This window comes from Trichogramma pretiosum, unplaced genomic scaffold, assembly GCF_000599845.2.
Source record: "Trichogramma pretiosum strain Unisexual culture from Peru unplaced genomic scaffold, Tpre_2.0 scaffold129, whole genome shotgun sequence".
NCBI classification, from domain to species: Eukaryota; Metazoa; Arthropoda; class Insecta; order Hymenoptera; family Trichogrammatidae; genus Trichogramma; species Trichogramma pretiosum.
The window spans coordinates 1-15,008 of record NW_019641679.1 but is presented as its reverse complement, the minus strand read 5'-3'; the positions used below and the strand labels follow the sequence as shown (position 1 = coordinate 15,008).

The 15,008-nt window shown below is 43.3% G+C and overlaps 3 protein-coding genes across 3 annotated transcripts in view; all 3 read left to right on the top strand.

Moving 5' to 3' along the window:
- LOC106651710 overlaps nt 1–7,133 on the top strand; it is a 31,269-nt gene extending 24,136 nt beyond the window's left edge. The window contains exons 11-17 of the mRNA XM_023460908.1: nt 858–1,069; nt 1,136–1,379; nt 1,944–2,464; nt 2,674–2,847; nt 3,446–3,933; nt 5,051–5,438; nt 5,523–7,133. Of these exons, the coding sequence (XP_023316676.1) occupies nt 858–1,069; nt 1,136–1,379; nt 1,944–2,464; nt 2,674–2,847; nt 3,446–3,933; nt 5,051–5,438; nt 5,523–5,666 (2,171 nt within the window). The 3' untranslated portion in view covers nt 5,667–7,133. The remainder of the gene's footprint in view (nt 1–857; nt 1,070–1,135; nt 1,380–1,943; nt 2,465–2,673; nt 2,848–3,445; nt 3,934–5,050; nt 5,439–5,522) is intronic.
- Nucleotides 7,134–7,332: 199 nt separating this feature from the next.
- On the top strand, nt 7,333–8,485 carry LOC106651709. The gene is made up of 4 exons (XM_014370355.2): nt 7,333–7,430; nt 7,527–7,820; nt 7,898–8,011; nt 8,336–8,485. Exons 1-4 carry the CDS (start codon nt 7,376–7,378, stop codon nt 8,467–8,469), a joined length of 597 nt encoding a protein of 198 aa, XP_014225841.2. The 5' UTR covers nt 7,333–7,375; the 3' UTR covers nt 8,470–8,485.
- A 1,803-nt stretch (nt 8,486–10,288) lies between these two features.
- On the top strand, nt 10,289–14,926 carry LOC106651708 (probable ATP-dependent RNA helicase kurz; the record flags this gene model as incomplete). The annotated part of the gene is made up of 12 exons (XM_023460906.1): nt 10,289–10,442; nt 10,545–10,724; nt 10,802–11,080; nt 11,161–11,617; nt 11,707–11,942; nt 12,019–12,400; nt 12,474–12,886; nt 12,966–13,843; nt 13,930–14,091; nt 14,175–14,417; nt 14,512–14,751; nt 14,829–14,926. Coding segments are annotated over exons 1-12 (3,646 nt in total), but the record flags the coding sequence as incomplete, so codon positions are not given.
- Between the last annotated feature and the right edge of the window lie 82 nt (nt 14,927–15,008).

Genomic DNA, 15,008 nt, shown 5'->3' with positions numbered 1-15,008 from the left:
ACACGAACGGGCGATGTGTGCGAAGAAACGATAGCACAAAAAGTATCTTTCAGTTTACTAGTCACGAAATTCCGGGAGCATAAAAACATAGAAAAATTAACCATCGTCTCAGGCTTTAGAAGCTGTTAATCCTTTGATGCCTCAAATTTTAATCGTAGGCATGAATTTCCAATTTTCAAAAATTATCCAGCTATTGATTCTTACGTAAAATGTCATGTTTTTTTTCTAAATTCAATATTGCAATGTGCAATATGAAATGGCAAAATCATTGAAATTGCTGTAGAAAAATTATATTTTAGAAAAATTGATCGAGAACAAAATAGCGATATAGTTTCGATACAATATTTGCGAATGAAGAAAGTGCATGTAAAAAAAAATTTATTTATCTTTCACGCGACTTGGCTCGTTTCGACTAATTAAAATATGTAGGTCAATGCAATATTTACGCGAGCGAATAATATAATTCGGCGATTACTTTAATTTTTAACACTGAATTAAGGCTGAAATTCGACGGTGTGTGTATAAAATAATAGGCCAAGCTTTACGGAGGATGGTAGAGGGTTATTACGATACAATTGAGATTTACATAACAACGGGATATTCGTCGAATAATTGCGAGTTTAAAATGTATAATGTAACGTAAATATCAGCGGATTAAACGGCGAGCGTGAGCGCCTAGCAAAAAAGAGAGCTTCGCATTTATCTTCGCATTTTCCTTTTCTCCACCGAAGTCGATGCAGAAATTTACCCTGCGCTTCTGTGAAAGGGTGGAAGATATTTTGACTCGTGCTTGCTTTTGAGGTATTAATATTTTTAAAAAAATAAAACAATAACGATGGTATGTCTGTCGTGCGCAGTCACCGCCCGCGAAGAGGACCAGGAATACGTGGAGGTACTCATCGGGGTGCTCACAGCGATAACGCTCCTGCTGCTGCTCGTCTTCCTCGTCATTCTGTGGCTGAGCAAGCGTCAAAAGCTCCAGACCTCGCCCACCGTCTTCAAGAATCCGTTCGGCTTCGCCATCAGCACGAAGGATTTTCTGCTGAATCTCGGGCTCGGTCGCTTGCTCGCCGTCGCAACCGCCGGTCGTAGCAATAATAATAATCATCATCATCATCATCATCATCAGCGCGAGGAAGTCGTGGCCGGTGACGATGACGACGACGACGACGAGGATGACTACGACGCGGAGGACGACAACGAGAAGTACGACGACGAGATCGAGACAGCGAACATCGTGAACGTCGGTGCAGCGGATCATCGACCGGAGGAAGAACTGAGCCAGGAGTCGCTCGCGATGGAGCAGCAGTTGAATTCTCCGCTGGTCGACGCCAGCTCGCAGTACAACAGGTCCACCTACGCCGTCGTGGCCACTAGCGGTAGGTACAGTTTTTTTCTAGCCTTATACGTACAACGTAACGTGTAGCGTAAAGTGAAAATAATGCACTACAGGCTTCGGAGAGCCAAAACATGCGCGTGACCCATTAAAATATATGATTACAGCGACAACAACGGCCCCATGCAGTTTCTGGCGAGCCTCGTCGCGTCGTAAAAATCAAAAGATAGCGTGACTTTACTGTGTGTGTACGTATGGTCATCGCCTTGTGGTGGGCCTGCAGCAGCCGTGTATATAACGTAGCTGTAAAAAAAAAAAAAAAAAAAAAAACGAAAAAGCTCGCGAGCTCGAGCGCTACGCCATGCCCGCAGTGCTATATGCAGCCGCCAAATTGAATACCTCGAACATGTGCACGTATATAAAGCACGAAAAGACTCTCGGCCCCCCCGGCTCTTTATATATACGCGACATGCAAAAGAGTATCGATCGATCGCTCGACGTATACGCGCGCCGCGGCTGCTATATAAACGCGAATTGAATTACGCGGGCCTGAAATTATTTTCGAGCTTTGTTTCGTACTTACCGTGTGTTTTTGCGCGTATTACAGACGGTCCAGCGGCGTTTCACGAATTACAACAGCAGCAGCAGCAGCAGAGAAACAGCGTGAATAAAAGCGAGCTTCGTTCGAGCAAGAGCTTCGAGAGAGGTGGCTTGTACGGCGCGTGCAACAACAACAACAACAACAACAACGGCAGCAACAGCAGCAGCAGCCGCTCGGAATCGGGCGGGGCGAACTACGCGTCGACGTCCTGCAACAACACCGTAGTCGGCTCGAGTCGATCCTGCTCGCCGGCCCACTCGGTCTCGCATTACTCCTCGTCTACTACGTCTGCCAAGCAGCAGCAGCAGCAGCAGCAATATTATCGTACCCTGGGCCACCAACACCACCCAGGCCAGCACCATCACGGCCAGACGAGGTATTACGGCGTAGTCGGTGGCTCGACCGCTGCTCTGGCCCAGCCGATCTATCAGCAGCACCATCATGGGCATCATCAGATGTCGTCGTCGGATCTCGAGTGCTCGTCGTCGTCGCCGACTCCGATGAAGCGCTGGCAAGCCTCCGCCAAGGTATTTCAGTCAGAGAGAGATTCTCATTAATTTGTCGTTGGAGAGAGCTTGAATCGCTGCATATACTCGAAAAAGCTCTACCCAATCGGAAATCGGATTATATAAGACATACTTTTATTCGAATTTTATAACATTACTTGATTTTTCGACTCGTCTATCGTTAATTTATAAAAAAAAGAATAGAACTAATAATTGTGAACTTTCCGAAGGTACCACCACCGCCATCAGCAGCAACAGCACCACCACCACCACTGGTCAGATGGAACATAGGCCCCTGCCAGGACCAGCTGCAGTTTTACGCGGGTAAGGAGGTCGAGCCGGCCGTCATACCGGCACAGTGTCTACGCACCATGGAGAAACTTGGTTCCGGTCCTATCGGTGAAGTACGCACACAATTATATGTTATATATATAACGCTCGCTATCGAAAGGGGGGCAACGAGACTCGATCCCATAGTTGCCTCTCTCTCGTACAAACTTACTACTTACCATCCCTTGCTTACGTTCGCTCGTGTATATGTGTGTGTGTGGGTATGCAGCTGGATGCGAGTTTGCTGGCATCGCAAGCCGCGAGAGAAACTTTTCAGCCTCGAAATTAGCCCTCTCTCTCTCAGGAGGAACTTGGCTCGCAGCACTCACATACACACACGCGCTTATATAACACATAAAGAGCTCTCCCTCTCTTCCTAGTCGATCGATGTAATTTCGGGGTTCCGAGGAACGCCGCTCGCGGCTATGATCTCGCAGTTATAACCAACCGCACTGCACGTATTACGTATATATATACACCTATAGGCCACATGCACCTCGACTATACGCGAGAGGATATTAGCGGCTTTGGACGCTATATATGCGTGGACGGTATAGTACAGCTTCGAGTCTCTTGCGTTAATATCGATCGACCATATTATGCGAGCTAGTTCAAACTTATCCCCCTATCGAGATCCTTTAATTTCACGATATATATCGTTGGTATTTAAAGGTAATCGTGTGCGAGATGTCGGGCCTCGACGAGCTGCTCCTGTACAAATCGTCGTCGTCCTCGTCGTCGTCCTCGGCCGAATCGCAGCAGCAGCAGCAGCAGGCTATGAACTGCCCGAGGCTCTGCACAGCTCGAATACCGATCAATGGCAGCAACGATCATCCAGCCGAAACCAGCCAACAGCTGACGACGAGCTGCTCGACCTTGACGACGATCGGCGACGGCGGCGGTGACGATCATCGTCACGATTACAACGTCGGCGAGGCGATGCGCGAGATCCGTCTGCTGGCCGGCCTGAGGGACTCGAATCTCGCCCGGGTCCTCGGCGTCGTCTTCGTGTCTTCGCAGGACCAGCAGCAGCAGCATCGGGTGCCCTGGACGATCCTCGAGTACACGGAGCTCGGCGATCTCGCGCACTACCTGCAGTACAGCGAGCCGCTGATCGTCGGCGCCGCCCAGAGGCCCAACTGCAGCCTCAATCTCATCAGGTATATACGTAATATAAAATATATCATTATACTGTATAATGGCTGCAGCGTACAGGTGCATATATTACACGAGGAAAGTGTAACCTCGATTCTCTTCTATTGTTTTTTTCCTTTTCGCTCTATACCTGTACGTATAATAATACTACTATAGCCGCGGCGCGTAATTTCAGCGATTTATGGTCGCGAGCCTAGATTTCGTGCACTTATACATACACACACGCGCGCGTACCTACACAGATCTAACGTATGCATGTATGAGCGCAGCTGAAATCAATTTTTCGGCGAGCACCGATAAGGCTTTTACGATGCCTCGACAGCAGCAGCAGCAACAACAGCAGTAGTAAAGTAAGCCTACGTCGTCGTCGTCTCTGCTGTTGTTGTTTCTTTTTTTATATAGAGCACGTTGACTTTTATTATTATCGTTTCTCGTGCGCAGCGGCGGCCAAATCGCAGCACACCCCCGCACACGTTACGTATTGTTTTTTCGCTCCTCGACTTTTTCACGACGCTACGTATACATACACACAACGTTACAATGCATAATTCGTCCTGCTCTCTCTCTCTCTCTCGGCTTACGATGTCGTGCCGATAATTGACGCGCGGGTGGTGGTGGTGGTGTACGTTCGTCGTCGTGCACTGCGCAGCGAGCGAGATCGCGACCACCACCGGGTTATTGAAATAAATCGACGCGGCGCGCGTGATAATGGCCGGGTAATGATGCACACCGTACGTTAATTATACATATGTATACGCGAACCACGTACAGAGACCGGCGCGTTGCACACGACGTTCGCACTCTCGAAATATTATTAAGGTCCGTTCCTTTTTATTTTTTTTTTTTCTATTATTCCGACATTAAGTTTCATACGTTGCGGTTAGCCCCGTTGAAACGGCCATTAAATTCGACTTGAAAAAAAGCCCCCTCGCGCGCTCTCTAATTACACGCCGTGTATAGGTCATTGATTCGATTTTAAACGCGCGCTAACGACTCGTTGGCGTGCGCGCGCGCGACGCTTTTTCATTTACATGCATATAATATAACAAAAGTCACTCTTATGATATATCAAAAAGAAATTATATTTTTATACGAATAAAAAAAAATGTCGTTCGCAACCAGCCAAAACTGCCTGCTGTACATGGCCGCCCAGATAGCCTCGGCCATGCGTTACCTCGAGTCGAAGCAGCTCGCGCACAGGGACCTGGCGGCGCGCAACTGCCTGCTGGGCAGACACTACCAGGTCAAAGTCACCGACATCGCCTCCTGCAGCGATCTCTACAAGCGCGACTACTACAGCTGCGAAAGCGGCGGCGAAGCCAAGCCGATCAGGTGGCTGGCCTGGGAGAGCATAGTGCTCGACCGGTACACGTGCTCGAGCACCGCCTGGTCGTTCGCCGTCACCCTCTGGGAGATAACGAGCCTCGCGCGCGAGAAGCCCTATCAGCATCTGTCGGATCGGCGGGTGCTGCAGAACGCCGAGACCATGTACTTCGGTAGCGAGCAACAAGTGAGTCGAGCATTTTATACGAATGCACACCGATCGAAGTTATATATATGCAGTGTAATCGATTTTTTTTTTGTCCGAATACAGGTCCTGCTGCCGAAACCAATGATGTGCCCGGACAACGTCTATCGCATAATGCGCTCGTGCTGGCGAAGGGACGAGTCGCGCCGGCCGAGCTTCAAGAAGATTTACGCGTTTCTCAAAGGCGTTGTGGCGGATTATCGGCCCTGAGCGAGCGAGCGCCACAAGGGATGATGACGATGATGCGTTCGCCGCACTGTGATAACGTATATAACGTAACTCTCTCTCTCTGAGCGAGAAAAAAATAAGAGTAGGAGGAGGAGGAGGATAAAGAGGGCAACTTGTATATTATCATATAAGCACGCATGCCTTATATGTAATGCGAATCTATAGAACCAAAGAGGGAGAAAAAGAATAGCGAGAGAGAAAATAAAAATAAAAGAGAGAGAGAGAGAGAGAAGAAATAAAAGCGATCCTAGATGATGTATTAAATATTATACAAACACAGCTCTGCTGCATACCGTACAATCGTTAAGTTTACCAACACACAATCACAAACTGTGTATTGTATGCGTGCCGCGCGAAATATTTTAACGAGGCTCGCTAAAAAACAATAACGAGCTCGTAATTCTCGAAACGCGTGTATATATATACACAGTAAGATCGGACTGATTCTTTTTCTCTCTCTCTCTCTCTCACTCAAATTCGAGATGAATATTTACGATAAAAACATATCGACCTCGGTTATTAAAAAAGAAAAAAAAGAAGGGAAAATACTCTGTACTCGTGATGTCGGGGGAGGGAAAGTCGAGCTTTAGTTTCGAGCACGTTAGAGATACGATAGAAAATAAATGTACGAAAGAATACAAAGAATAATGATCAAGAGCGTCGAGTCGAAGAGACGTTATAATGAAATAACCATATCGCGGTAACAATGTGTACGTTATAATGAAATAAAAAAAAATAATAATAATTATGATAATGACCTATTTTCACTGCAAAAACAAAACGAAACAAAGAATCTGTAATTCCAGTTAAAAGGACTGTAAAAATAAGGATAAATACAAAGACTTAGGGATATAATAAAAAAAAAACTATACGTTGAAATTTTGTACGATCGTCGAACGCGCGAATATATAATGTGTATAATGAAACTCGAAAATGTACAGATATATCGAACGACATTATTAATTATAATTCATATGTAGAAGAAACAAATGTATAATGTAATCGTCTGTGCTTTAACGAGACTTATGAAAGTGTAAATACAATCATGAGATTATATTCGTTTCAAAAAACTCGACACAAGTAAAATTGGATTGAATAATTTTTTCGAGCACTATCATATACGTAATTTCTGTATCTTATGAAATTAAAGCCATTAAACAGTATTAAATGCATCATGATTCATTGAGCTACTGTTTAGATTCGAGTCTTGGTTTCAACCGAGTAATTGCGAAGCATGAAAATATATACTCAAAGAGTTGAAATATTTTTCATCGTCGATTCAAACGCGTGTCGCGCTATTATATACGTATTCTTCGAAATACCGTCATTTAATTTTTTCATTTAATATCATCAAAAACAATTATACTGCTTGTAAAATGGAATATGAATAAAGATAAATCGAAAATCGACTCGTAGCGTCTCGTATTTTTTCAATTTCCTTGTCATCGCGAAAACTACAGTACCAACCGATCGTCGCGCTATATACATTCTAAAAGACGATTTTCGCAGCCGCAGCAGCAGCAGCAGACGATGCGTCGGTCGCGCGCCGACGTAAAAAAAAAGTCCTGTTAGACGAGGCTGTAAAGTTTTTGTGTGTGTGCATATACGTACATTATAAAACTTCCACGATGCTCGGAGCTCTCGAGCGGCAGCATTTGGTCAATGACCGCAGCCGCCGAGAGAACAACAGAATGAAGAGTGTCTCCTTGACCATCGCATTGCTGCTCGGCGCTCTGACGTGTCTAAGTGAGTCTTTTTTTTTGAAAACATTATTCGTAGCGAAATGTTGCGCATTTAACGACGATAAAATTCTATGCGTGTGTGTGTGTGTGTGTGTCGTAGCCCGTTCGAGCCCCACGAGCTACAACGAGAATCGAACGACGGATGCCTTGATCCCGTGCGATGGAGCTTGGACAACGAAAAATACGACGACGAACTTCGTAGCCAAGTTCACTTGGATATTCAACGGCAAGCCCATAAGCGAGATGAGCGACAAGTACAGAACGACCGGATTCGGCGATCTGCTGATCAACGATTTCACTTACAGAGATTACGGGGTATACGTGTGCCAAGTCGACGACGAGGCGGCGGAGATCCAGTCGACGGACAGCGTCATCAAGTACGTCGATCATACTTGTGAGTCTCGATTTTGTCGTTGTTGTTGTTGTTGTTGAGCCGACAAAAAATGTGTACAACCCGCATTGCCAATTTAGATGCGATCTCGGACGCCCAGTGCGCGCTGAGATCTTGCGTAGCAGCCGAAAAGTGTCGTCACGCCGGACTGCCGACTTCTTGTCCCGACCGAGGCGAGGTCTGCTGCAGCGTCGGTAAGCAGTCTTGTAAAGATACAAAAAAAGCTCTCGCGTTGCGCGTATATATTCCAAGTTCAAATTTTATCGTTCGTTTTTACGACTCGACGCACGAGTTAACGACCTATACAGCTCGGATCACACGGGATCACACGGATCAATAGCTTAAAACTCGAGATATTTAACGAAGTGCAGTATTATGTGTAAATTTGATGTTTGTCAACCTCGACGCTCTGAGATGGCGTTGTATTATTTTTCTTACCGATTCTTATCGAGCCGAGCATAATTCTTGAAATTATAAGGTCGAATTAATTGCACCTCTTCGCCGAAATTTGCCAACAGTGCTGGAGAAGGACAAACACCTGTGTCGTCACTTCTTGGGCGAGTGCATGGAGTACTGCAATCGGCAGATTCAGATAACGAGAGCCGAGGACTGCAAGGGCGACGAGAGATGCTGCCCGCTTCTGGTCGCCTGAGACGAATGATCGTCGCCTCCTCGTGCGATCTGTAATAATAATCGATATAGAAACAAAATTAAATGGTTTTTACAAACATTGACTCAGTCGTACGAGCGCATTTATTTTCCCATCTCGCGATGCGCCGCGGGACTTTTATCCGGCCTCGGTAATTCCCAAATAAACGAGCTCGCGACGATTTCATCTCGCGTTTTACTCGAGTCGACCGATAACGCGCACACGCGCGCGAGCGCGCGAAATTGCCATACAGTATAGTTCCTGCTCTACCGGTTAAATTCCCTCTCCTCGCGGTACGCAACGCGCGCGTCTCGCAATAGCGCATATATAATTTTCCCGGCGCGGGCGGTATACGTCGCGTACGTCATATAGTTTCGTTCGTATAACGCGTATAAAAGCTCCGAACGCACCGAGCGTATGTACAACTTGTAACGGTTGCAAAGTTGTGCGCGCGTATATAAACGGAAAAAAAGTTCGGACGAGCATCATGAGGGCAGCGACGACGGTGATTCTCTTGTTGGCGCTGTTTCTGCTTTTTGCGGGAAACGTCGAAGGTACGTAAAAGTGCATTACGCAGATGAGAAAGTCGGATACTCGACTTATCGGTAACTGATACATCGTACGGTTGTGCGTAGTTTTTACTCGATTCTAAGAGTCGTTTTATTAATTCGATGCGTTTTGTGTGTATGTATAGTGTGATTCAAAGTTAGATCGATCATTACTGTTGTCCATACGACGACGATTAAAAAAAAAATTAATTAATCGGTATAATCCTTCGTAAACATACAATTTAGTTTTATTTTTTTAATGTCTGATATGATATGCTTCCGAAATGTCGAAACTTTAATAATTCCAGACTATCTTTCGAACAAAAAGACGTATAGCGAGGAAAGCGCGTGTGTTTATTTATTTTAACTTTCTTATCGAATTTTTTAGGAATCATCGAGATCGCGAAAACAAAACGTTTACTTTGTCACGAGTCACTATTCGAAATATACCTGACAATCGATTGATTATTATACAATTGCTAAGCGAATCGAGATCGTTGAAGAATGGGGCCATTTATGGGAAATATCGCGCAGTTGTCGTGATTTGCAAAAAAAAATTTAATCGCGATTTTTTTATATTAAAACGAGAAAGAGCAAGAGATTGTCAAAAAGTAATTTCTGCATTAGAACCACTACTATTTCTGGTTTCTTTTTTTCAGCTATGAAGAGATCGGCTGATATATCGTGCACGGACTTGTCCGGAGAGTGCATGAGCTATTGTCACCCGAGAGTTCGAAAGCCACAGGCGCAAAATTGCCCCAAGACACAAATGTGCTGCGTTCTTGTGTAGTTTCATATCGATACTTACGTGTTACACTGCAAAATTCTGTATCAATTCGATCGAGAAATAATAAAAATAATAATTATCTCCTAATTACTCCTGCATCCGATTTATTTAAATAATAATAAAACAATATCATCATTACTCATTATGGATCAATTTGATGCAATTAATTAAGACATTAATTTGTTTCTTACTGCTTGAACATTTGACGGTATTTTTTTTTTCACTTCACTGTTATAAAATTAAAAGAGATACAACTCAATCGTTACAAAATAAAAACAGTAATTACTCTATTTTTTTGCTTTCATCTCGATCTCTTATCTGCTCATAAAAGTTTTCATGGAAAAAAGATTTCAAATTTATATCGAACCTGGCGCAGTCGGTAAGGTCACGCGCGCGACAACTATTATATAGTTCCGATCAGTGATGTCAGAGGACGCCGCATTGCGTAAATGCGTCGTCTGGTTAAATACCACATGGGCACGCCGGATTCTTCTAAACATGTGCTCGAGTCCCTCCGACCAAATGTAACAGTATTGTGGTTGTTTATTTAAAATCGAATCAAAATGGGTAAGAAAAAAGGATTCAATGCCAGGGCGAGGAGCGTCGCCAATATCGAGGTCGACGACTCGACGACGAAAAATGTAAGCCTACTCCGATCGACTTTGTTGCTCGATTTTCAATCGTCAATCGACAACTGTTTACGGATAATGAAACTTCACGCTCGTTGTTTTTTTTTTTTGCAGATCAACCTGGACTTGGATCATCGACAAGAGCAATACGATGCGTGCAATGCATTGGTTCTGCCGAGCGAAAAGAGAAAAACAAAGAACAAAGACAAACCGCTAATCGTGAAGAAATTACTTTCAAAGAAAAAGAGGAAATTACTTGAAAAAGTTATTGAAAGAAAGGGAAAAAAGGAAAACGTACGTACAATTGAAAAATTAAATATTAAATTAAAGACAGCAAACAAATTAATTTATTCATTTTATATTAATTACAGAGAGCCAAGCTACTGGAGGAGTTGGCTAAGGTGAGTATTCCAACAGAAGAACTCCAACAATATTCATCTTTGGTATCGATGCAAACGAAAGGTTTGAGAAAGCACAAACGTGATTTAAATAAACCTGTTGAGGCGATTGTTCGTAATGAAACCAGTGAAGGACAAAATGAGTCTATCGTTGATACATCCATGAAAGGAGCTAGAAAACGACGATTAGCATTGCTACATGATTTTGATAATAAAAGGAGAGTAAAAGATCCAAATGTGCTAGGATTAGAGGTAATATTAATTCATAATTTTTCAATAATAGATGATTTCACAAATATTTTTAATGCCTTGAATTTTTTCACATATAATAGGAATCCAGTGAATCTGAAAGTGACTCAGGCAGTGATTCAAAAAGTGACTCTGGCAGTGATTCAAAAAGTGCTGAAACAGAAAACACAGAACATGCAAAAGACAAAGAGCCAGAAAACAAAGTTAATGAGAAAGCTGGTACCAACGATATCAGTGCAGTTATTGATCAAGAAGTTAAAAAAAATGATTCAAAATGTGAGAAAAAAATTGAATCTGCAAATGAAAAAAAAATTAATAAAACTGTCAAAGTGGATGAAAAAAAAATTGACAAAACTGTGAAAGTGAATGAGAAAAAAACAGTCAATCATATAGAGCCGAAATATAAACGTGTCAATGTAGTTAGAAACAAGGAGATAGAAAAAACTCGTATTAATTTACCAGTAGTACAACACGAGACAGATATCCTTGAAACAATCAATGAAAATCCAGTTGTTATCATTAAGGCAGCAACAGGAAGTGGTAAGGATTTATGAAAATTCTCTTTTAAAAATAATTGTATTATATTAGTTTTTATTACTTTACTTATTAAAATCCTTCACTTTGAATAGGAAAATCAACGCAAGTGCCGCAGTTTTTATATGAAGCAGGATATGCTACGGATAGAATGATTGCAATTACTCAACCTAGAAGGGTAGCTGCAATTTCAATGAGTGAAAGAGTTGCTGAAGAATTATGTTTATCATCCAAAGAAGTATCATACCTTATACGATTTGAAGGTAATGCTAATCCTGATACAAAGATTAAGTTTATGACTGATGGGGTTTTATTGAAAGAAGTACAAAATGTAAGTTTTAATTTTTTTAATTTCATACGAATGGTTTCATTTTGACATTAAAAAATACGTATCTACTTCTTTACAGGATCGTTTATTGAGAAAATACTCAGTAATTATATTGGATGAAGCTCATGAACGTAGTGTACATACAGACGTATTAATTGGGTTATTGTCTCGTATAGTATTTGCAAGAAATAAAGCAGGAGATCCATTAAAGCTCATAATTATGTCAGCTACTATGAATCTCATGGATTTTTTGGAAAATGGAAGACTATTTCCAATTGATAATAGAGAATTATTCCCTAGCTATCCTTTGGTGAAAATTGAAGTGGAACGCAAATTCAAAGTTATAGTTCATCATAATAGAATAACTCCTCAAGATGATGGATACATAAAAGACGCTATAAGAAAGGCAGTCAAAGTGCATACACAACACCCCACCGGTGGAATTTTAATATTTTTGACAGGTAAACCTTTTATTTTTTTTATCTTTCATTTAGCCATCACTTCAAAAACTCATTTTTCAAATTTTTGTCATAGGCAAACGTGAAATAAATACAGTGGTTCGTCAATTGAGAAAAGCATTTCCATACCCTAAGAAAAACTCGAAGATAAAATCCAAAGCAAATCCGAAAGAAAACGATGAAGATAAAAATCAAAAAGAAAAATCAAGTGAGCGTAGCGATGGTGAAGATTCAGAGGACGAATTCTTCAAAGAGGGTAGAAAAGGTCATAAAAAAACGTCTGCAGTCCCGAAACTATTACATGTTGATCTTGATAAATACGACATCGTACCGCCTGATGATGATGAAGACGAATTTAATGATTCTGATGATGGTTGTTCGGATGACGAAACTGAAGATACAGACGTCGATTTAAGTAAAATCAAAGATGTGCAACCAATGCGCGTGTTACCTTTTTACTCGTCGTTGCCACGCGATGAGCAGGCCAAGGTCAGAATACATCAATTTACTTATTAATTACAAATTCATTACCTTTACAATCATTGAAAGATCTTTCGTTTACTCTCAGGTCTTTGAAAAATGCCCAAACGGATACCGCACCTGCGTTGTAGCGACCAACATAGCTGAGACATCTCTGACGATTCCCGGCATGAAATACGTGATCGACAGTGGAAAAACGAAGAAAAAATTTTACGACAAAGTGACCGGAGTCTCGACTTACAGGGTCACCTGGTGCAGCAAAGCTTCCGCGCAGCAGCGCACAGGTCGAGTGGGGCGAACAGCCGACGGCGACTGTTACAGACTCTATTCGTCCGCGGTCTTCAACAACGATTTCCCGGAATTCGACGAGCCGGAGATAGTGCAGAAGCCGGTCGACGACATAGTATTGTTCTTGAAGCTGTTGGGAATCGACGCGGTCGGCCGATTTCCGTTCCCCACGCCGATCGAGGCCGAGCAGCTGCGAACGGCCGAGGAGCGACTCAAGGTGCTCGGAGCCATCCAGGCGTCGTCGCGCAGAATCACCGAGCTGGGCCGAAGCATGGCCGCTTTCCCGGTGTCGCCGCGCTACGGCAAGATGCTCGCTCTGTCCCACCAGAGCGACCTGCTGCCCTACACGATCTGCATGGTGGCGGCGCTCTCCGTGCCGGAGCTCTTCGTCGCGGAGGACAAGAGGCAGGAGACGAGCAAGCAGGACAAGAGCAAGTGGATGCAGACCAGACTGTCCTGGGCCAGGACCGGCAAGAACTTTTTGCTCGGCGACGCCATGGTCCTGATTCGGGCCGTCGGCGAGGCCGAGTTCAAGCACGCCAAGAATCAGTTGACGCGATTCTGCCAAGAGAACGGCTTGAGCGAGAAGGCCATGACGGAGATAAGAAAATTGCGCCAGCAGTTGACCAAGGAGATAAACATGCTCGTACCCAATATCGATCTCAAAGTAGACCCAAGGTATGAATTTTTCATGGACGCGTGAATTTTGACGTAAATATCTTACTCATTCTTTTATACTCACTTTTTTATACTCATTGTCACAGTATGCCGCCACCAACTGAAGTACAGGCCAAATTGCTCAGACAAATCGTTCTATCAGGTACGATCGATCAGGTCGCGCGTAAATTAACGTCCGAAGAGATAGCCGAGTGGAAGAGAAAGAACGACGATACAGGGGGTAATGCCAAGTGGAAATACGCCTACAAGTGAGTAATCTACGTTGTTCACTCGAATTTTTCTACCTGCCAAAATATTGAATTGAATTTCATGGAATCGAAACGAATTTCAGAACCACGACGATGGAGGATCCGGTATTCATGCACGTGACCTCTGTGCTGAGAGCGTCGGCTCCAGAATGGGTCGTGTACCAAGAGCTGTACGAGCCCGACATCCACCAATCGAACGAATCGGACCAGCCGATAAAACCGAGAACGTACATGCGGGGCATTACGGCTATCGAGCCGGAATGGTTGCCGAAATTCGCCACCTTGTTATGTAATTTGAACGATCCGATGCTGGAACCCGAACCACGGTACGTTGAACTTGCAGCAGTTTTCGAGTTATAACGTACCACGAAAGTAGAACGAGTTGATTAAATAGTTACACGAATTAATGTAATTTTATAGATACGATGAAACGAGCGGGCAGGTACTGTGCCACATCAAGGGAACATTCGGACGAGCTGCTTTGGAACTGCCGCTCATGGAAGTTGAGCATCCTAAAACTATGGACGGTATCAAATGGTTCGCGAGATTTTTATTAGAGGGTCAAGTTTTTCCGAAATTGAAGAAATACAACAGAAAGAACGGAGACAACCAAAGAGTTCTTCTGACGAGTCCGTCGAGCATGACAAAATCGTGGGCCAAGTAAGTACACGAAATCTTGGAATTATTTTTATGAAATCATCGATAACTTTGATAATAACAAACGTGTTTTATTTTAGATTATTGCCTAGAGTACAATACATCACGAATTCACTTATGTCAAAGGGTATCATGTCGAGAGATAAGCTAAAAGAAGAATGGTGCAAAGATCCTACCTGTATGTATTTTCTTTATTTTAGCCTTATAAAACACAGTAACATTTTTTTTAATTATCCGTTCGTTGTTTTCAGTTTTACTCT

Coding starts and splice junctions, on each gene's coding strand:
- LOC106651709 (XM_014370355.2), top strand. CDS start 7,376: ATGAAGAGTGTCTCCTTGACCATCGCATTGCTGCTCGGCGCTCTGACG. Junction 7,431..7,526: donor CGGCGCTCTGACGTGTCTAA/GTGAGTCTTTTT, acceptor TGTGTGTCGTAG/CCCGTTCGAGCCCCACGAGC. Junction 7,821..7,897: donor CAAGTACGTCGATCATACTT/GTGAGTCTCGAT, acceptor TTGCCAATTTAG/ATGCGATCTCGGACGCCCAG.